We start from the raw sequence: 21,805 nt of genomic DNA, 5'->3' as shown, positions 1-21,805 counted from the left end.
GGACATTCTTTCCTACCTTGTTAGATTGTGTCATATTGTACTTGTGGGCTTATGTCTTGCTATTTCTACTATTTTTAGGTGCTTGTAATTTATTAATGTATCTTTTAAGGGCAAATAAAGAGCAACATCAAAAAACAAGCTAGTATTTGACTATTTACCAAACAAGAAATGAAACTGTTTACTACTTTACGTATAAATGCAAACACTGTAAAAGAAATATGTTTTAGTTCAGCTAATTTTACCTCAAAAAGTGACAAGTCTTGTTCCAAATGATGGCTCGCTACCAACAGATGGAAAGAAAAAAAAAAAAAAAAAAAAAAAAAAAAAGGAAGAAAAAGGCTCTTACTGAACATTTCAGCATTTACCTGTTTCTAAACAAGGCAGATTTTCACAACCCACCTCCTTTCTACCTTATGAGAAATTTATTGCATTAGGCAGGTGGTTTCCTTCGTTACTATTTGTGCTTCGTTTGTGGGCTTGTAAGGTAGTAGTGGACTAACCTTCATGGCAGAATGAGGACACAGAGCAGCAAGCAGCTGTTTATATAGACTTTCCTGTGGCAACAAGCACACATGTATACTCATGCAATGTGGTTTCTATAAAGGCATCTTGGCACAGCTCCATTCAGCACTGCAAACCTGAGTCACTTACGTGGGCAGATTGCTTCTGAAGAAAGAACTTAGGCAATCGGAAGAAGCCCAAATTTTCCATATGGCAGTTAGATTCAGGTAACAATGGCATAAATCGTTCTTGAAAATGGGACTTAGCCAGACTTACTCAGGCCTGAAACCTGACCAAATTCCCATCGGCTTCATTGGATTCAGTCTCCACAATGGACTTGCATTATTTTAATTGAGAGAGATTTTTTTTTTTCCAGTTCCTGTCCAGAGGAGCTATTCAGGTTGCTTACCGCATTTTACTCAGAGGCAGCTGTGATGCTTTGCCAATGAAATCACACTTGATGAAACTGAGCAGCAGTTAGCAGATCATAAATTGCCATTTAAAATACATCTTCTTGCTGATAACATGAAGTTGCTGGTCCTGGGCTATATCCCAGTAGTTTATAGGGCCTGCAGCCTCCTACCAAAAACACTATTTCAAGCGTACACACATATTACTATCATTTTAGCATCTGATTCCTTCACATCCTGTTCCTATTCGATTCTGATAGCAGTCCAGCCACAGTCCTCCTCAGCTGATGATCATGCTCCACATGCAGATAATGTCACAAAGATAAAATGTACCAGCTAAACTCATTAGCCAATATCTAAAACAGAGAAGAAATGTCACCGTCAGGGTCAGTACAAGTGATCTGTCTTCACTGGCTGTATTATCCTACAGATATTCAGGCTACTTGCTTTCCAACACACATTTAAACCTGTCAGTTTTCATTAACTATTACAGCTACTTTTTTTTTTCTTCTTTAAAGTTGTCTTTTTTTCTTTTTCTTTTTTTTTTTAATCTTGCTTTATCAGGAATACAGAACCCTGATTCTAAGTTGAACTGAGCTGACAAAGTGTTCAAATAAACCCCTTTCTGGCTAGAAATCGCAATATAAACACTTGTGAAGTTAGAATCCTGCTATTTGTGTACATACAACAGCCAGCCATCTTCTTACTGGAAAGTGCACAGGCTGTATCTAGAAAGGAAACCTACTGAATGTCTCCACTTAGAGGACCAGAAATGTCAACTCACATCTCAGCTATAATTAGGATATAAACAATTTTCTTATTCTGAAATTGAACTTTACCATTCATACCAGTCTAAGAAAGAAAAAACCCACACACATACCTGAGTGCATGCACACACACCTGGTCCCATACGTATACATATATGTATTTAAAAACACATGTATAAATAACACTTACTAGATCAGTTGAAGTATGACTGATCTATGGCAATCAAATAAGAAACAACATGAGCTAGGGTTAGTTGTTACGGAGTTTTATTACTGACTTGCAAACTCTCAGCCGCATTGAGTTGAAGCTTGTCATGTTCCCTTGAAGATCCATCCCAAATTACACACCAGGACAGCAGTTCACCTCTGCCAGGCTCATAAAAAAAACAAGCGGTGGAAAGAACCAGGAAAGGGGCACATACCCTACTGCTGCCTGCCAGAGAGAGCTGGAGGAGTACTTCACGGACCTGGGGGGCAGAAGCAAAGGTAATCATTCAGTCCCGTTAACTGACTGTAGCAAGTCAGGTATTGCTGCAAGTAAATGCTTGCCTGTGGGCACAGGCACTTTTAACCCAGGCCTTGATGGATGGAGGTGCACAGGGGAGCCAGCCTGGAACAGGAACATAACATAACAGAGGCAAGAAAGACTAGAAGATAAGCCAAAAATATGGGGGGTGCGGGAGCAATACAGTGATAGTAAAAGAATCAGACAAACCAAAGAAGGGAGAGAACGGAAGATACAAAAAGAAAAAAAGTGAGGACCAGTATTTCTCCTATCTGGATATTGAAGAGCTGAAAAAAAACCCCCCCAAAACAAAACCCCAAACAAACAATACTGGAGGAACTCAAAACTAGTAAAATAAGGAGGTAGAGAAACTGTTGGCGCAGAGGGAAACAAAACAGCAGAAAGCAGAGTGCCCGAGTACTGAGGGGGTCTTCTGCTGCCTCTCAGGAGTGCCATTAGGCATGAATTACCATGTTAACATCTACACCGGACTGGAAAAGACAAAAGCTCAAGTTTTAATGGCCTCGTAATCCTGCAATGTTTCCAAATTCTAGATTACACATATTTCCAGGTAGAGAAGCCCAGGCAAACTAGCAGGGGATATTTGTAGAGATGGGAAAAGGGAGTATAATAGGAGTATCCTTGTGAAACAGGATTGCTACATTCAGGCACACACCCGCCTTCCACACTTCTCCCTATGGTTTGGCCACCAGCTGAGGAACTAACTCAGCTACAAGTTTCCTACTCTCTACTTCCTTCCTCCTGCTGCAATCCACCAGTACAAAACAAAACAAGTTACTCTTGAAACAGAGATAGGTGCAAGTGATGAGCCTTCCCTCTCTTTTTTGGTATGATTTAGCTGCTACAAAGTCAGGGGCATCCTCCACATAGCTAGTGCCGCAGAGGGTTGAGGGGCAGCTGGATCATAGCAATCATCTGAAAAAGGGAAGAGAACATCTTGAGATGAGTGCAAGCCTGCCAATGCAGAGACATTTGTTGTTGCCTTATCAGCAGATCAGCTGATAATACAGCAGTTACAACTGCTGACTGTGCCTTTGACAAAGATGCTCACGAGTGCAGCATATAAACAGTGGCCTCCAGTACTCACCAGTGGCCTTTGGTAGCAATAAAACCCTCATATGGAGACCAAGGGCCACTTATAGTCCTAATGGTGCTCCCCTTGGGCTCTTCGTGTGTTTGAGGTTACAGCTGCATTCCTCAAATTTACAGCATCTAGCAGCTAATGTTATTCTGGGAGTAAGTTGAATACACATCTGGGATCCAATGGAACATCACTCAATCAAACAATTCCCTAATTATAGAGACTAAGTAAAAAAACCCCAACAAACTAATGACTTTGTTACATTATCATATGAAAAAGAACACAGCCTTTCCCAACAGGAATGCAAGCTACTTATTAAATCGGTCTGCCCGTTATTGCAATGAAGACTGCCCTTGCAGGTTGCCAGTGGGCTAATGACAGCCACTGCCCTCTGCACCGCCCTGGGGGAAGCTGCTGTCAAAACTGAGCAATGCAGAGGTGACAGTGCACAGAGGCCTTCGGTGCGATGGAACAGGACATGGATGGCCTCTCCTGGCTAACATCCCCAGGCACAAAGTCCTCTCGTTCTCCCAAAGCAGAAGGCAATCCGCTGCCTGTGTAAATTGTCCCCAAGGTGAAGGTGAGAGAGCACAGCAGACCCTTTCTCTGTACTGCTCTACTCATCCTGCTGCTTACTGAGCCAGTGACGGTTACACTGCTCACATGCATATTTAGTCAATTTCCCATGTGACTTTTGGGACAAAACCCATTCCTGGAAGGGAAGGAACTGCTGTTTTGACTTGGAAGGAAAGAACCAGAATGGAGACAAAGTGAGATAATGTTTTTCTGGTCCTGCTCAGACTCAGCCTTCAAATTTTAGACAATATTGCCATTAAAAAAAAAACAACAACAAAAAAAGAAATTTGTAGATTCCCCCAGACTCACAGAAAGTAAGACCCTCTGCTCTTCAGGTAACTGTGATTGTAACTTAAGTATGACAGCGGAAAGAGGAGTGTTGAAGATAACAGACCAATTAAATGCTGATTTTTATAAATGAGAATAAGGTAAAGGACTTGGTAGAATTTGAACATGTTGAAAAAAGGCTATTTAGCAAGTAATCACTGGCAACAAGGGCCTAATGTGACATTCTGCCAGGGCCGTTTCTAACGAGGAGCGATGCGTGGGTAGCTACTCCCTTTGCTACAGCTGCCGAGTCTTGTCCTATAATTGTAAGAGCAAAGAATTTTCTACAAATTGATAAAAGTGTAGCACATTAGAGCAAACAGTTTTAAAGGGGATCAGCAAGCACACAAAACAATTTTCTCTGGGCTGAGGAAGTGACCTTGGTGGACAGGCACAGCCACAGCCTCCACACTTTGCTGACAGTTGCCTTATATGTGCTTTATGTGTGGTACTTGTCATCATATTTGCATGCAAAGTAAGCATGCTATGCATTGCGTATGTATCTACGGCTTGAGAGGAGACCAAACGGCAAAGATCAGAGCCGATGAACACCACCTATATATATTTCACTACCATCGCACCAAGAAGGCCATACTGTAATGCCTTCAAATCAATTTAAAAGTTGTATATAAGACTCTGAGAGATGTGCACTAGTGGTACTACGAAAAGGGTAAGAGGAAGGACATGGAAAAGGCAGACCGTGGCTGCAGTGTGCCCCTCTGTTCTTGTGCAGATCGGCAGCAGGGCAGGGGAGCTGGCTGCTGCTTTGCATCTTAAAGCTGCCTCTAGGAGGAGGAGGCCACTCCCAAAATTGCTGGTTCAGTGTGAAAGCAAAGGGACTTGCAGCACTGAAACCATCATCGCTCTCGCACCCAGTATCAGCTGAGCAGTGGGACACTGGCAGCTTAACCACCACCCAAAGCACAGGGAGGGCTTTTGAAAAAAGAGGGACTCTCCTAGCTGCAGGCACATTAAGGGCATATTATAAAGCGGATTCCTGCATAGCTCTGCGACTCACAAAACTGCTATATTGACATGGCATCCAGTAATGCCCATCAGTCACTTCCTCATCTCAACAGCAGCTGCGTTTTCTGCAAGAGGAATGGTAGCTAAAAATAATCTGGCTTTGACTTCCTCTTTCAAACCCTCCAGTCTTTTAAAACAGACTTTTTGTTCTCCCAGAAACAGCAAGGAAAATGTAACAGACAAAACCAGAACAGTCACCTGCACAAAGACAACAGTAGCATTAGAAAGCTCAGAGAACAGCAGGAAACTACAGTAAAGATCAGGGACAGTAAAAAAATCATTACATTTCTGAGCCACATCCTCCGAATTCCTTTCCACACTTGCAGCAAGCTTTCTGTTAGGCCTCTACTTGTATGAACCAGTTAGTGGTGCAGATCAAAAGGGGAATACAATCTGGATGTTTCTGAATGCAATTCATTTGCTCATTAAAACATATTAAAAGAAAGAACAGTGCTCAGTAATCACCAAATGCACTCTCACAGCTGCACGGCAGAGCGTTTTACTTCCTCATGGAATAAATGTATTTTACTTTTAATTCTGTGTCACCCTTAGATCTACAAAATGTGTCAATCCCCCACCAAACACGCAAATCGAGAAAAAGAGAATATTCAATTCATCTTTCAGTAACATAGCACTATGTATTCTCCTCCAACAACAGTTCTACAAATACAGGGCTGGTAGGCATCTCCAGACAGCTACACGCAGCTGCTTCATATAATCCTTTTCATAAACATACCTAATCCCATATTAAAATATTTAGGAGTTTCATGTATAATTTTTCAATTGTAGCCTGTAATTAGCCTGATACAGACTGTACCTGAAAAATTCCCAAGGATGATGCTTTCTACCTGAGTCTAGTTGTCCAGAAGATCCCTAGTCCCAGTAAGTATCTCTGAACTCTACCACACTATAAATAAAATTATAAGCAGAAATCAGATTGTGACTTACAAACCCGCTAACAGACTGATACCTGAAGTGAGCTCAGTACAAAGGGACAGAAAGAGAAATGGTGAATACATCTCCACCTCCTATCATGTGTCTCAAATTCCTAATAAATATGTTACACAATGTAAAGGTTAGAAAGTATACAAGAAAGCATGCTGCTGCATAGTTTATCTATTATACCACATACCATGAGCTTTCCCTACAGCATAGCTATTAGTAAGGCTTTACCCCTTCTCAATCTCAACACCAGAAACCATAAGCAACTCTTCTAGCACTGTAGTATCGACAGCCACCTCACACTTGGGCAAGTCAGAAGCCAAGGCAGGGCCACCACCTAGGCAGGAGATTACAGGAGCTTCTTCTTCCTCTCCCTGAATCCTATCTCCACTTGGCAGAAAGCATCACCCTCTGTTACCTTCTCCCTCCTCAGCTGCACCCCGCCACCATTTCCACGTTCACCACACTGTCCTGCTTATTTCCTGGTTCCTTTGCCCAACCTCATTGATGCAAACCCACATCCCAACTTCAGGGGTCATAACGAAGTTCTCTGGGCCAGAAAAGATGGTGAGCCCAGAGAGTGCTTGGCACCATCCGTGCGCTATCGCCCAGGCATTCTGGGGTATGTTACCCTGCTCCCCCAGGGCCAGCACAGCACCTCCACACCACTGACAGCTCTAGAAGGGACTAACAGAAGCACAGATGTTACTGATGAACTCTGACCAGGGCTTCTCCTTCAGTGGTATATAACACTAGATAAGAAAAAGCAAAAATAATGAAATCTTTAAATATCTTGGTAGGTGGTCTTAAAAGTAATCACAAGAACATAGAATATTAAGTAGGGTTTAGTACCTTTTTAATGGGAAAATGGAGAAAACCAGGAGTTCCAATATACCACAACAAAGAAACAGAGAAAGTAAAAGATCTATAAAGTAAACAGAATCCAAACATAAGCAATATTTTATTGGGATATAGCAAGCAACCTATCAAATAGGGAACTGGTACAAACAGATTGAACAAGACTCTCTTTTAACAGAGATGTATGGTGACAAGACAGCTTCTTTCAGTTTTTAAAACAAGTATTCAAATCGTTAAGTAAAGCATAAAAAAAAATCAACCATTACAACACCAATGACAGACAATATTAAAAATGTGCAGAATTTTACTTTTTACAAATTTCTGCATGTTAGAAAACAAGTTATCATAAATTAAAAAAGGAATAAAATGAAGCTTTTTTGTTTTGCAAAGCAACACAAACTTTTAAAAACCAACTATACTTTACATAGAACTACTATTAAAAACAGGTGAAAACAAGCTGAAAATTTAAAGGACAGCAAAAAATACACAACCCAGTTTCACCTGTCTGCAACACCTTCTGCTATCGAAGGGGTTATGTTAGTTGTATATACAGCTTTAAACATTGCAGCATACCGCGAGTAAACCTTAATAAGGTCAAAATAGGACCCTCTGCAAAAAAGGGTGAGTTGGCAAGTGTCAGTCCCATCCTAAAATTATAAGTAGTAATAATTTTAGTATGTCTTTAGTGTAAACCAAACCCTACTTTAATTGGTTTCTGTCTCCCAAAGATGCATGTAAACTTTACTTGGGTTGGGGTGTTTTGTTTTGGGGGTTTTTGGTATATTAGTTCATGAAATCAAGAACATGTTGGGCTCAAAAATGAGAATGACATACCTCCCTTTTGATCTGGATACAGTGACGTAGCTATCTCAACATGCTCACTGACACTTCCTAAAAGAGAAAATCATTATGTACTATGTAAAAAATACACACCACCTCTCTCAGTTCAGACTCAGTATATAGTATATTGCCAACTCTATCCAATAGGATATATATCATAATTTGGTTTAAATTCTTAATAGATATATTCTCTCTTTACAAAGTTCCATCACATGAAACCAAATTGCTTATTTATTGTTTGAGGCACAACACGACCCCAATTAGGCAATTCGCTATAAAGAGTTGTTCTTTAGATGTTGTGTCTGTAGAGGTTTTACGTGATATTCATAGATTTTCAGCGCAGGCCCCAGTTTTAATGAAAGTCCAGTCAGTACATCATTTCTTGTCATCAACAGTAATGATTTGCCATCAATTTCCTATAAGAAGAATTAAAGAGTTGATAAAGACAAATGTACAAATCTAACAGATGAGAACAGTCATGCAACAAATGGAAGACTGCTACAGGGGATCAATGAGAAAATAGTAGCCTTGATTATCCTGAAACTATGTTTATAGCTGCTAAACACTGCTGTCTGCTTTCCAAGTGCTCACCTGCTCACCTGTGCTGACTAATATGTAAATACTATTTAGTCAAGCACAAAACCCAAATGAACCCAATTTCAGAATTCCCTCTTTGTAAATCTGTTTCAAATTAATAGGTACGTGTGCAGATTGCCTAATGATCAGCCATTAAGGGAAGGATACTCTTAAGAAGGCTTATGAAGCGCATTTCAGAAGAATTACCATTGACAGTGATATGCAAGTTTGGACTAGTCAGTATCTGCTAATAACTTCAGATGCCTTCTCTAAAAGACCAACCTTCCCATACATCCTGGGGGTGGGGGCGAGACTCCTGCAATTAGAAATTTCAGAAGGGCCTAACTGGGGATCTCAACACTCTAAGGGAACTTCTTTTCCTCCACTTACAACAGAAGAAGCTAAGAGCAGCAGCTTCCCTGCTTAGGTCTCGACAACCCCTACTTGTTCCTGCTTAAAATTCCCACTTTAAAATCACAGATATGTTTTGTTGGGTTTTTTTCTCTCCAGCCTTGGCTGACTTGTTTAGATTAGAAATCCTGTAGGCTTTGGGGTTTTCCTACCTCAAAACCTTGCTCTATGTTTGAAAACTACCTGTAAATGATTTTTTTCAAAGTCTAAATGGAAGAGGAAGAATCCACATCTCAACTCCTATTCAACTCCTATTTGCGTTTTAGACATGGGACCATCCTTTTCTTTACACATTCTTGCACAGTTCAATCACACTGCGCTACGCAGGAAACAGGACCTACAGCTACACAGCCGTGCACTGACTGGTGTCTTGCAACACAGCCAGACCTCCCAAGGTAGTCACAGCCCAAAGCAGTATATAGCCTTATATAGCATTGTATATAGGCATATATATAGCATTGTATATAGCATTGTCCTGCGCTGGACTTCACTCTGCTGTTGCTTTCCCTTTTATTTTTAATAATAACCCCCCCTCACTATTAAATGTTGAATTTAACTATTAAATGTTATCAATAGCCAACAACCTGTTCAAATGCTTGCAGATGTTGTTTTCCATGATAATATATTGCCAGAATTCTGTACTTTTATAAACATTCTAAACATCACACATCAGTTTGTCCCACTGCAGCATCGTCCTTGGGAATATTGAACATTGTCTTGGAAATGTCAGAGATCCCATCCTCCATTAAAACTCAACACAAAAAGAGGAAGACGTATTAAAATTTAGCATGAATTTGTCCAGACCGATGTCTCTTACGATTTGACAGTTTATAAATACAAAATATACGGACAAACCACAACATAGTCAAAGATCAGCTGAAAGTGGAATTTCTTTAAAGTCTCCCCAAGAGATATGACTGCTAATGCCTCAGAGTGCAATGTAACAGCATTTCTAAAAGAAAAAAAGTTTCCAATAACTTTTACCCAATTATAGCAGGTGCCTCTTTCCAATTACTGTTGAGAATGTTAATGGTTAAAACCAGTTTCAATCCTCTCTTTTCCATTTGTCACAATTCTTTCTGTGGGAATTCTGACACCAGAGAGTATTTTGCTCATTGCTATGACCCATCTGAAGTTGGCTTTTCTGCTGCTGTTCAACGATGCTATGGAGGAAGAACAGCCTCCAGCTTGGCAGGATCCAAGTGAAGTAAATCCAGTACCTGGAACAGGAGAAACTCCAAGAATAGGAAAAATGCACCTATTCCTTTCCCTTCTTCCACAGGGTAACTACTAAGGCTTTCACTGAATACAAACCCAATTCTTTAAATATATCTGGGTAGAAATTAGTGACTATGTATTCCGAATTCAAGTGTTTTATATCTTTGTGTGTATTGTGAGCTTTACCTCTTCCACTTAAAGCCGCTTCATAATCATTCTAGTTTTTGGCACCAGGTAAGCTTTTGTATGCTTTGGTGACTTCTCTGAATTTCTTCTCTGCTACTTCTCTATTTTCTGGATCTTTTTTTCAGGATGCAACTTCAATGCCAACTTTTGGTATGCCTTTTTAATGTCATCTGCAGAGGCACACCTCTGCACAACCAGAGCTAATGGGGGAATTACCCCACTGTGCCAGGATGACCTCAGCAGCAATACCATGTTGTCTTCAGCAAAGAACCAGAGGACCAGTGAAGCTTCAAGTCCACCCAGCACTCCTGCTCTTTCTCCAAGTCACTAAGAACTGTACAGTTTTACAGTACAGCTAACATACAAGGATGGCAGCCAGCATGCTCACATGCTCCTCCATGCCATGGCTTTGCCAGGAAGCAGCAGCAGACAAGCTAGCACCAAACCCCAGGCTCCCTTCTGGTAAGGCACTGCAGTGATGCCAGCAGACTAGCATTGGCTTACTTGGGCTTATCTGGCTATCGCAATACCAACGGTTAAGCCGCCACAGGGGCGACAATGAAGGTCAGCCATAGCACCAGCATGTCTCAAGACACGGCATACAGCTTCAGTCTTTGAGTGAGCCACAGCCCACTGTGCTCCCCAGGGCTCCTGGCAAAAGCTCAGCCATGTACTGACAAGCAGCAGTTCTTTGAAGTTGTTCACACCCTCATCCTGCATCTGGTCTGTCTCTCTCTTTAGTTATCCTGTGCCTCCAACTTTGCACTTGTCTGATTTGCTTGCTGACATTTTAATTTATTTTTTTTTTTTATTAGTCAACATCTTTCAGTTGAATCTGTTTTCATCAGTGAGCTCTTCCGACTTGCTGACATCAGTGGAACTCCAAGAAGGAATAATGTATAATGATCATACAATCATTACTTCTTTACTACCACTTACAGCCACTTACAGTACGGTTTTAACAAAACCTTCTGCAGTCCTTAAAATGCTGTAAGAAAAATTCAGGTCTTAAAAATTCTTTGAGTCACTTGCTTTGGGTGAGTCCACAGGCATTCAGATTCATCAAAAGGAAGTGTGGACTCAGTTTCTGTTGTGTAAAAGCTGAATGTAATAACAGATTTCATGATTATATTCTGGGCTACCGAAGTTTCGTAAGGAAACCATTATGCTACCCCTACTGAAGCAATTCAGTGGAAAACAATTTCCTAGTGTTGTAGGTGAAACAGAATATTTTACCATTTACAGCCTCATTTCCCATCCAGTACATATTCAGGGCAATAGCAGATCAAATTAATTTAGGTTTCTGAGGCCCAGGCAAGCTGCAGTACAAATGGCATAGAAAAATGGAGGTAGCCAGAGCTTCAGCTGCATGCCTGGTGACTCTATAGACAAAGGATGGCTAAGGGTTCAAAGAGAACCTGACTGCACTGCCATACCTGGAAGGCCTGTGAGATCCTGATAACAAAGACCATAAGTACACAGAGCTGAAGTTAAAGGCTAGGAAACAGTGTAGAGGAAACAGAACACCACCACTGCAGGAGGTTAGGGACAAGGCTGTTCCTGGTGCGTACAGGGGAATGGGCTGGCAGAGCTGGCACGTAGAATCAGGCACTTGCTGCTCTTCAGGCTGCTAAGGGAACAGAGGGCGAAGGAAGTGGCAATGACTTCTGCTGTGAGTGTCCATCCCACATCTCCTGGCTGCACATCCTGGTAGCAGCTGTCAGCCTCTCTCTCCAAGGCTTTGGCATAAAGTGAAGTTGGCAACGGAATCACAGCCACATTTCTGCCCATGGCTATTCTAGCAGAGCCCTGGCAACACATTGCTAAAAAGCAGCTTGCTTCAGCTATCCTCCTGAAGTCACCTGCCCTCACTGCAGAGTAATAATAAAACCTTTACACTCTACTTCTACACTGCATTCCATCAGGCTGTTGCAAATTGCTTTGCCAAAACTCATGAGTTAGCCTCACCTTGCTGCCGCAAGATCAGTAGTAATTACTGCAGTATTATTGACAAGCCAGCTGAGGTGCAGAGAGGTTAAGATATTTGATGAAAGTCAGAGGTATCTGTCAGTATAAGGGAAAAACTCCCAGAGGCCGCAATTACTTTGCCTGTGTGGTTTTTAACCCACATTTCCAGGGCTGTTGAGGAGACAAGGATGCTGGTATTAAGGAATGGATACACTTAATATTTTTGGTCTTGTTTACCCATCTTGAAATTCTGAAAAACTAGTAGCAGCTGCAGGAAGAGCCTCTCTTTGCACCTGGACAGAGAATTACCCAACACCAGCCTTTTTACCCCCAAGAAAAAAGAGCTAAATTTAGATACTCTGTTACACTCATCAGTTAGGATCAGATGGGATTTCACTGTCCAAGTGCTGAAGGTCAGCAGGATTAACCTGACCAACAGTAATGTTATTTCACATTAGATGCACAATTTCCCTGCAAAGCTGCCAATAACTTGCAGTAGCTTCAGTGCCTTGGAAGGTCAAGCCATCTATTTTGATAACTAAATATAACTGTTGTTAACTAATTTCCTGGTAGTCACACACAAACCTGTAGACTTACCAGAGAAGGTGCTGAACTGACAATCTGGAGATCTAAGTTCCTTCTTTACGGAACAGGTGGGCTGTAAGCCAAGCAAGCCAGCTCCTCTATCCTGCCCCACTAACGCTCCTTACCAGTGTGCTGACAGGCGAGTTACAAGGGGCCATATGACTATTAAGCTCTTTGCTGATCAAATCTACCAAAAGAAGCCATCCATTAGCATCAGCAGTTACAAGGCCCAGAAACGAAGACCCAGCCGCTTTCTCAGACCAAGTCCTACAAACATGCTGCTCCTACACCTAAAAAGATTCTTCCCCTTTATTGCCAGCTTGTCCTTTCCCTGTTCACCTGCATGGCGCGTGGCCAATTTCAATGCAACACATCAGCCCCTTTTTCACCTTAGGCCTGCAAAAGCAACTTGCTTCTTAGGAGCCCCAGACTTTATAAGTACCCTTAAGTGTATTTGCACAACACAGTAAGGAAGAAAGAAATTACCATTCACATTTTAAGTAACAAGACAGCAAAACCAAGTGGGTTGTATAGGGACTGAGCTTGAGACAGAAAATTTGTTTAGATTCCTCACCTTTCAGACGGCTGCTGTAAACACACTCCAACCCATTAACGACACCTTGTAGAACAGTATTATTACTCAAAGACCATAGTCCCATGGATTTTCACCCAATAACAGACTCAAATCACCCTATTAATGTAGGATTTTCACTTCCATTTAACTGTATATAACCAGGTCCATGGCAAAAATGTGCAATGTGAGAAACTGGTGGCAGCCAAAAGGTGTTTCCTAACAGATTTACCTGTTCTTGAAAAGCATTGGCTTGCTCCTCAAATCCAGCTGTTCTGAAATAATTCACAACATCGGTAACAGCCCAGTCAGCAGGATCCGGCGGTCTCCCATTCTCTACTGAACTGCAAAGTGCAAATCCAGACAAGTAATCACTAAACGTGTGCAGAACGTCTGCTGATTCTTTGTGCACACCCTGTGTACATCCCCTCCTTCTTTGTACCTCCAGGAAAAGTAACCTTTGACACAACTCCCCCGATCCTGATACAGAACAGTCACTCCTGTTCCCTTCCATTTCAAAGACCTGATGCTGGGGACAACTGAGGTACCTCTCCCTTTACCAAATAAGAAAAGTACATGAATCTTCACATCAGCCAGAGGTAATCAGTCAGGAACTTTTCCTACAGGTGTGCTGCCTTTGCAGTCGGAGAGCAAAGACTACCATGACTGAGGTACCAGATCCCTGCCTTTCAAGACTGCATCTTGTTTTCAGCTACCAAGTACTTTGCAGCATGCGGATTATTCTTTTCCCAGATGAGATTGTGCTTCATTGTAACATGTGCAGAAACTACTGGAAACCATCTTTACCTTGTAAACAAAACAAAACAAACAAACAAAAAAAGAGGCACCAATGATTGCACTAATTGTCCAATATAGAAAATTTCCCAAAAGTGTTTTTGGACTCATCTTTGGAGAAATCTATGGACAAAGCTATTCTAAAATAGCTATGAATCCAAGAAAACATCTGTTAAACACAATCAGAATTAATTCCTTCTGTGACTGACCTTTCCACAGTAGCAAAAACAACCAATCACTCATATTACTATCCTTCTGTATTTCTTATCCTCAACCTGCCATCACCCTATCTCAGATAACTTTTGCATATCTTCAAATTCTTGGTAAAAAAGACACACAGTGAGCTTGATTGCCTTTCCTATAGCAATGTAGGAGGATGAAAGGCAAGATATCAACAGAAAGAACTTCTTTAACATGTTTCTCCAACTAGAAGTCCCAAAGTTCATGCCAGATGTTTTCCACTGTTCTGCATGCATAACCATAATGCTAATGAAGAAATAGCAAAAATGTACAGATCGGGGCAGGTGTCAGAATCCTGTCCATTTCAGGACCTGAAAGCTTAGAGGCAGGACTTTGATTTTCAACAGCACCAGCTGGAAAAGAAGCACAGATTGTGCTCTCCTGACAGCATTTTTGTTCTGTCCTTCAAATTTTTCTTTTCCAACTGTCACCACCTCTTGTCTTGCCTAGACTGGCATGTCTTTCAGCAAAATAACTGAGTGAATTGGGAGCCAACCATTTTTCCAACCAGCCATGAACAGGAGCAAACAGAATCACACAGAGTACCTCCCACCACTGTTTCTACAACATCCCAGTTTCTACAGCGAGCTGAGCCCTGGGAAAGGAGGACTCCTGAACACAATGATTTTTGCTTCTCCCCTAACTCTGGGAATGCATATGTCAATACGGCAACAAAACTCTGGTCCTAGGCACTCACACCGTAACCTTGATATCACACTGTATGCTGCACTTGACCTTGTAAAAGCAGTTTCTTTCACTTATCACATGGAATATACACATACCTCAGAGCAACGAGCAAAGGGCCTGAGTTTCTTACTTTTGCTCATCAAGTAACGACTTCATGAACCGCTTCACTGATTGTGATTACATAGAAAGGCAACACTCAGCAAAATTGAAAATGAGGCTATCTGGCCTTATCAGAGCAGCACTTTTTTTTTTTTTGATCAAAGAATGCTTTTCAATTAAGATTTTTGGTGTTGTGCGCATTCTGAGGCTTAAGTAGTAAAGCCTACGCATATTTGTAAAAGCAGCATTTGAAGAATTATATTTAAATTCACATAGCTCTTCTTTTACTGCTAGGGAACTACAGCCTCATCCAGCCCCATCCCAGGCTCAACTGCAATGATTTCAGGGGCTCTACCTTAGTCATTAACTAATCACAGGAAATAATCGCAAGTTCTGGCCTCAAGGAATAGCATCATGCTGGACCTCAGGTGGAGCCAATTTCCACAGATACAGCTGCAGAAGACTCAAAGGCATGTGGCAGACTGTTGGAAGCTGGCTGGGTTTTAACCCATCTACCCACACAGATGCTCGTTTGGCTTACAGACTTCAGCAGCCTCCTTCTTGCCCTGCTGTTGTACATGGGTCTATTCTTTAGGCAAGAAAAAGAAATACATAACAGCCACGGCTAAGCTGTACACCAGTTTATGCCAGACATCCTGGATGCTGTAAAATATTAAGAGGACTGGCATTTTATGGTTTGTAAAGAGATACTAGATGCACTGATAATGAATAAAGATTAGGTTTGTCTGCTTTTCACCACTGTCCCTGTGCCTTTATTGCCATCATGTGGCAGAAGCAGCAAGGCCTCAAAGGATATAGCTGTGAACAAACGGATTTTATCCAAGCTATTTATAACCACTTCAGGAAAGTGCCAAATGTTTCCTTTGTAGATATGCACACATACAATACTGTATACATTCGTTTAGAAACCAGAGCTCCTGATCAGTTTAATTACAATCCCCATCAATTCCAAAAAAACACCTTCTCAATCCATAGTTGAGCCTTTATCACGTAAGCCTCAGGGGGAAACGATTAAATGTGAACTGTCCTTGCTTTGACTGCCTCCCTTCTCCTCCCACCACACAGCGCTCACTGTAGAAGCAAGACTGCCAAATGAAGGTGGCTTCTGAGGGACATACACGATATAATCTATTCATAGTCACTGAACAGGAAAATGCGTTTTATGTTGGTGTGGTACAACCAGTGCCTCAAGTGAAGAGGGAGCATGCTGATTTTAATGGCTGTCATCAGATCTTTTGATGCTGTCATAATCAGGTGTTTTATCAGCAACCTGAAGTGACCATTATTATTATTTATATTACTCTCGTGCCTGGGAGCCTAAGCATTCTCAAGTTTTCTTGGAAGACTTATGGAAAAGGGATCTGAAGGAGAAGAATGAGGTGCAGCTTTGCAGAAATGCTGCAGTTTGAGAGGAAAGACTAAGAAATCTCTCTAGTATCTTTCTTTGTGTTGGTTTTTGTTTTTTTTTTTTTAATATATCTATATATTTATATATCTATCTTAGCATGGCTTCTACAACTCTAAAGCAGTAAGGCTGAATTTTTCCCCACAGAACTTCATTTCTCAGATCATAACTTCACTCAGAATTGCTAGTCCTAATCTAAGAATTGCTGACCTTTGAGGATACAGAAATGCCTCCAAAACAGTTCCTATCCCTTAGCCTACAGTCTACCACACTAAAGAAAATTGTAGAGCAGTGCACACCCTGCCTCCGTCATATTCCCACCCTAGGTCTGAACCCATCAGCAGTTTAGGGCTTCTCCAGCAAACAGCTTAAAATATCTGTTTCAGAAGAGAACTGACACCAAAAACATATGCTGCTGCTACTACTTAGCTCTAGATGGCTAGGCAGTCAGTAGAGAAGGGTGTATGTCTCTGAATGAGACAGACGGGAGTCTTCCATACAGGACACTTCTCTCTATTAGGCGCTGTTCTGCAAAAGCCACTAGCAGACCTGTGAGCAGAGGCAGGGTATTGATTACGGTGCTACCATCTGCTTTAGTCTCTGGGTTGAGAGGAGAAGTCAATAGAGAAAGGTACAACCCTAACTTAAGTTACTAGGCTCCTACATCTCTCCATTGCTATATAGTCCTCCCACACATCACTTTTGATCAATTCAGTGCCTGAGAATTTTCGAAGTTGAAATACAATAAAAAGTAATTGAGTACAGGAAAGGTTTGAAACGAGCAAAGGAATAACCCTTATTGCCAACCATATTAAGTCAAAGGAAAACTACAATCAAAATCCACGTGCTGTTTACATAAGCCAAACACTATGGATTCACTTACTTTTTGACATCCAGAGAGCCATTTTCCTTGTTTTCCATGTCAACAGTTAGCATGGGGAGGATAGAGGTTTCTTTTACTTCAGCAACTGATCAATAAGGGGGAAAAAAAGCTGTGTTTAATTATTGGTAGTATGAAAAGAGCAACATAATATAACAGAAACAAGCATTCTACAGGGATACAACCATGTTTCCACCAGAGTGTAAGGTGCTGTCAAAGACCGCTTTCCTCAGAAGCCTGGCAAAACGGGTAATAGCTAATGAACTAGGAAAACTCGACCTATGCTGCAAATGCAAGAAATATTTCATGCCTGAAAATCAAGGAAGGTAATATTACTTTTGATCCTTTTTGAAACTAAGAGAATTTTGATCGAACTATATATTCATACACATAGAGACTGACGTGCAGTATATAACTAGGTATCGAGAGAGTTTATTATGCCTTTAGCCATCCTGCTACACAGAGGACTCAAACACACATATCATCTTATCCCTAGTGAGGTTTTGAAATCCGTAGCCTTGTTTTACAAATGGGGAATCTGGGATACAGATGAGCACAAAATGACTTACACCTATCTCACACAAAGCTGGTAAGCAGAGTTACTAATTGAGTGCCAAACTCCTGAGGCCTAAATCAGTATCTTATCCATAAGACCATCCTTCCTGTACTAGCACAGCTGCTTCTATAGGTATGGCATACTGAACCCTGAAAAGGAAAGGAGCATACAAAAGACACAGGAGACAATCCAGTTTGTTTCCCTCCTCGCAGCGTGCTGGAGTACTTCCACCAGACAGCTTTTTCCACTGCTCCATGGAACACGCAGAAATGACCCGTGCCTTTTCTTTCTGCTCTCAAGTAAGCCATTTCTATTTCCGAGAGCACCAAAGAACTGACCAAGGACTCAGGATGTTCTTGCTGTAGAATTAATGGATGCCAGTGAAATGTAACAGAGCTCTGGGAAGTACAGAATAGGGAAATCACACTCTTCAGCTAAAACTTTGCAAAAAACATAGGATAGCAATTAATACTGCTGTTAGGGGGGGAAATAAAAAAAAAGACCCTTTATTACACAGCTAGCAGCACGTAAAGCACCACGAAAACAGTAACAAACTAATCGAAAAGATGCTGCTTCCTGCACCACTGACCAAATAACTCGCACACATTCCTTCAAATCACTTCTTGGTTCACCTGAGGTGACTGCAAAACGCCACCCGCACCAGCCGGTCCCGCCGCGGCCGCAGGACCCGGCAGCCGCCCGGGGCTCGGGGCAGGGCACCTTCGGCGGAGCCCCGGCCCCCGCAGCCCCCCGGCGCCGGGGGGGTCCCGGGGCTCCCCTTCCCCCGCGGCGGGGCGAGGAGACGGCGCCGCCGGGGCTGTGTGACACGCGTTCACCATTTTACAAGCATCTCCGAAACCGTTCGCCAGGCAGCACTGCACCACATTGTCATTTTTGGGCTGGGGGAGGGGGGGGGGGGGGGGGGGGGGGGGGGGGGGGAAGTAAGACAGAAAAACCTACCTACGAGCAACTAAACCAAAGCATTGCTACAGGCTGCTCCGGAGCAGCGGAGCCCCCGGCTCCCGCCCCCCCGCCGGCAGCGGGGCGCTCTGAGGCGGCTCAGTTTGACACCGGGCAGCAGCCCCGCCTGGCTCCCGGCCCGCGTGACGCGGCCGCCACACTCGGCCCGCGCCAACCGCCGCCCGCGTCATGGCGGCCGTTTTAAAGGCGCAGCGCTGCGCCGCCCCCCCCCGCCGCGGGGGTCCCCCCGCCGGCCGCCCCGCAGCAGCCCCCTCGCACCGCACCGCGGAGGCTCGGGAGGGGACCCCGGGAGCTCCGCCGGGCTGGCGGGGGGGGCGGGGAGCGGCTGCCCTCCGGCAGCAGCGCCGGGGCCGGGGGCGTGCGGGGGCGCCCGCGGCACGCGGCCCGGCAGCGGCACCCGGCGCCACCTTCGTGACCCGAGTTTCTCTCGGGACCTCCCTGTGCGCGGTTCCTCTCCTCCTGCCAAGGGGGTGTACGAAGTGGCGGCAGGAGCCGGGGGAAAGGGGGAGAATCCGCAGGTAGCTGTGAAGGGTGCAGTACCTGAGGCGAGGAGACGTTACACAAAGCGGGAAACGGGATCAGCCAGATCTCGGAAAACGGATAAAGTGGCATAAAATTCCTTTCTAGTATGAGCTTGTCAGCTTGCCGGGGAACAGCAGACACTTGGCTTCCTCTGGAACCAGAGCATCGGCAGGCTCAGGGTGACCAAGGACAGCATGGCCGTGCCACCCCACTGTGCCACCCCACTGTGCCACCCCTGGCAGCGGGGCCAGGGAGAAGACTGAGACCGCCACATCTCTTACTCCTGTAAGCACCGCACCTTACTTCAGGAGGAGACCCACGGACACCTACAGGATTTGCTGTACAGCAAAAAGTACAACTCCGAGTGCCTACAAAATGACAGACTGGCCCACAGGCAATAAAACCTCACCCGCAGAGATTAATATAACTGTTGTTAACTTTCTCCAGCAATTATGATTTTTTTTCTTTATTACACAATTTTTTAAATTTCTTCTTCCAAATTTCTCTTGATTCAGGATGCTTTCTAACAGCACAGAAGTGTCATGTGGATGATGTGCTGTCACGGGCTAGGGAAAGTAAGCAAGTGATACCAACTGACCAACATACCCTGCCTTTCCCACACACGGGCTTCGCAGGCTTACCCTGCAGCACCAGGGCTGACCCCTCCAACCACAGCTCAGGTGCTGTGACCTTTTGAGCATCCTTAGTAGTCTGGGTTAGTACAAATTTGTGGAATGTTTTACTTGCAGACTTCCCTGCTGAGTCACACCGCTCAAATTACACCCCTGCTGTTCACTGAGAGTGAAGGGGGACATTACAAGCTACCTGGAGATTTGTACAGAACCAACTGGTGACTTCAGCCTGGCTTCTACAGAGCAAGTCCCAGCTCCATGACACGAGTGTCCCAGCTGGCACTGACAGACGGCGCCTGCTGGCCAGCAGAGCGGGCGCAGGACTGTCCCAGGCAACATGCATCTGTCTCACTCCCAGAAAAAGCTTACTACATCCTGGCTGCGTGTGTGAACAGAGATCAGAGTCACCTAACTGCTAACTGGACACAGTTACAAGCACGAAAATCACAGGAAAAGCGTACCTCTCTGCAAAGGACTGTAGACATGACTTCCCCAACCATTTCATTTTGCCTGACTTACCTGCTGCCAAATAAATGGCCGAAGCTCACAGAAACAATGCAAACAATGGGACTCAAGTGTTGATAGGAGCGTCGAGAACAGAGAGCAGTGGGAGTTCTTACTGCTTTGAAATTTAAATAAATACAGATAAGCAAGTTAAATAGAGTATTAAACATACTGCACCCTAAAGAAAACCCTTACTTCACATCCCAAAGCATACTATAAAATGTGGCATACTTGCATTGAATGAGAAAGCCATGCAAGGCAATTCTTTTTTTTTCTCTCAAGAAATAAGCATTCTAAATGAGACTGTAATGAGTTTTCTGTATCAGCTGGTTTCTAACTTTGGTAATGAACTGACATTTGAGGATACAAATATAAAACAGCTATTTTACTCACACTCTTCCCTTCCTTCCATCATGTCTTCAATTAATCCTCAGAGTATTCGAAGTGAGGCTCATGCAGTGCGTGCATTCTCTCAGAAGGACCCTGAACAGAAGAGAGAGGAATTTTAAGAAAATGGGCTGTGGAAAAACTCAGTATGGAATACGATCTGTGGTTTGTATTTTCATTCATTTGGGTAAGGTAATTTAATTAAAACAAGATTACATCCGGTGGGAGACAAAGCTGGAAAGTGAATTAGGCTTTTGTTTGACTATTTGCATCTTGCTTCTGGCAAAAAAAAGTTTCCAGGCCACGTAGGGCACAAAGTGAGAACAGGGCTGGCAGATCCAGGTTGAGGGGTCAGACCTGTTCTCAACTTCTGCTGTTACACAAGGGAGACACATGCAGAAGTCAGTGTAGGCATTGGACACCAACTGTTTTCTGGATATTGGGAAATGCTGGTTTTCTACTGAAAGCCTTTGTTTTGTGACAGCAGCACACAAAGACAAAATGTGCTGCGCATGTGGCAGAGGAGAGCACGGCACCCTTAGCTGTGCAGTGGCGACTGAATTTCGGCTCCCCCAGAGCACAATGAAGCCCTTTAAACCTTTCTCACTCCAGTGTCCTGGGTAAAAATAGGGTTGCATGTGTTCGTGGGGAAAGCTAAGTAAGGAAACGATGGAGAGCTTTGGCGGCTTCGCATTGAGGGGTGCCAGGAAAGCTCCTCTGCGCAAAC

At 43.3% G+C, this 21,805-nt stretch overlaps 1 protein-coding gene across 4 annotated transcripts; it reads right to left on the bottom strand.

Annotated features, from left to right (window-relative positions):
• Positions 1-1,902: 1,902 nt before the first annotated feature.
• SAMD13 (sterile alpha motif domain containing 13) lies at positions 1,903-21,059 on the bottom strand. 4 transcript variants are annotated; one of them, XR_005106818.1, is made up of 5 exons: positions 19,013-19,166; positions 17,500-17,584; positions 13,602-13,713; positions 7,849-8,270; positions 1,906-2,145 (listed from the first exon to the last, which is right to left on the bottom strand). XR_005106818.1 is itself a non-coding variant. In XM_037404668.1 (4 exons), the coding sequence occupies exons 2-4, from the start codon at positions 17,550-17,552 to the stop codon at positions 1,936-1,938; spliced, it is 375 nt and encodes a 124-aa protein (XP_037260565.1). In that variant the 5' UTR covers positions 17,553-17,584; positions 20,707-21,059; the 3' UTR covers positions 1,903-1,935. The 4 variants fall into 4 exon arrangements, 3 of the variants coding, with proteins under 3 accessions (XP_037260565.1, XP_037260564.1, XP_037260566.1); XM_037404668.1 differs by lacking the exons at positions 7,849-8,270; positions 19,013-19,166 and adding an exon at positions 20,707-21,059 and having other exon boundaries at positions 1,903-2,145; XM_037404667.1 differs by lacking the exon at positions 7,849-8,270 and having other exon boundaries at positions 1,903-2,145; positions 19,013-19,172.
• Positions 21,060-21,805: the final 746 nt, after the last annotated feature.

This window comes from Falco rusticolus, chromosome 11 (assembly GCF_015220075.1).
Source record: "Falco rusticolus isolate bFalRus1 chromosome 11, bFalRus1.pri, whole genome shotgun sequence".
Classification (NCBI taxonomy): Eukaryota; Metazoa; Chordata; class Aves; order Falconiformes; family Falconidae; genus Falco; species Falco rusticolus.
The sequence above is the reverse complement of the archived record's forward strand: the minus strand, read 5'-3'. Positions and strand labels throughout refer to the sequence as shown.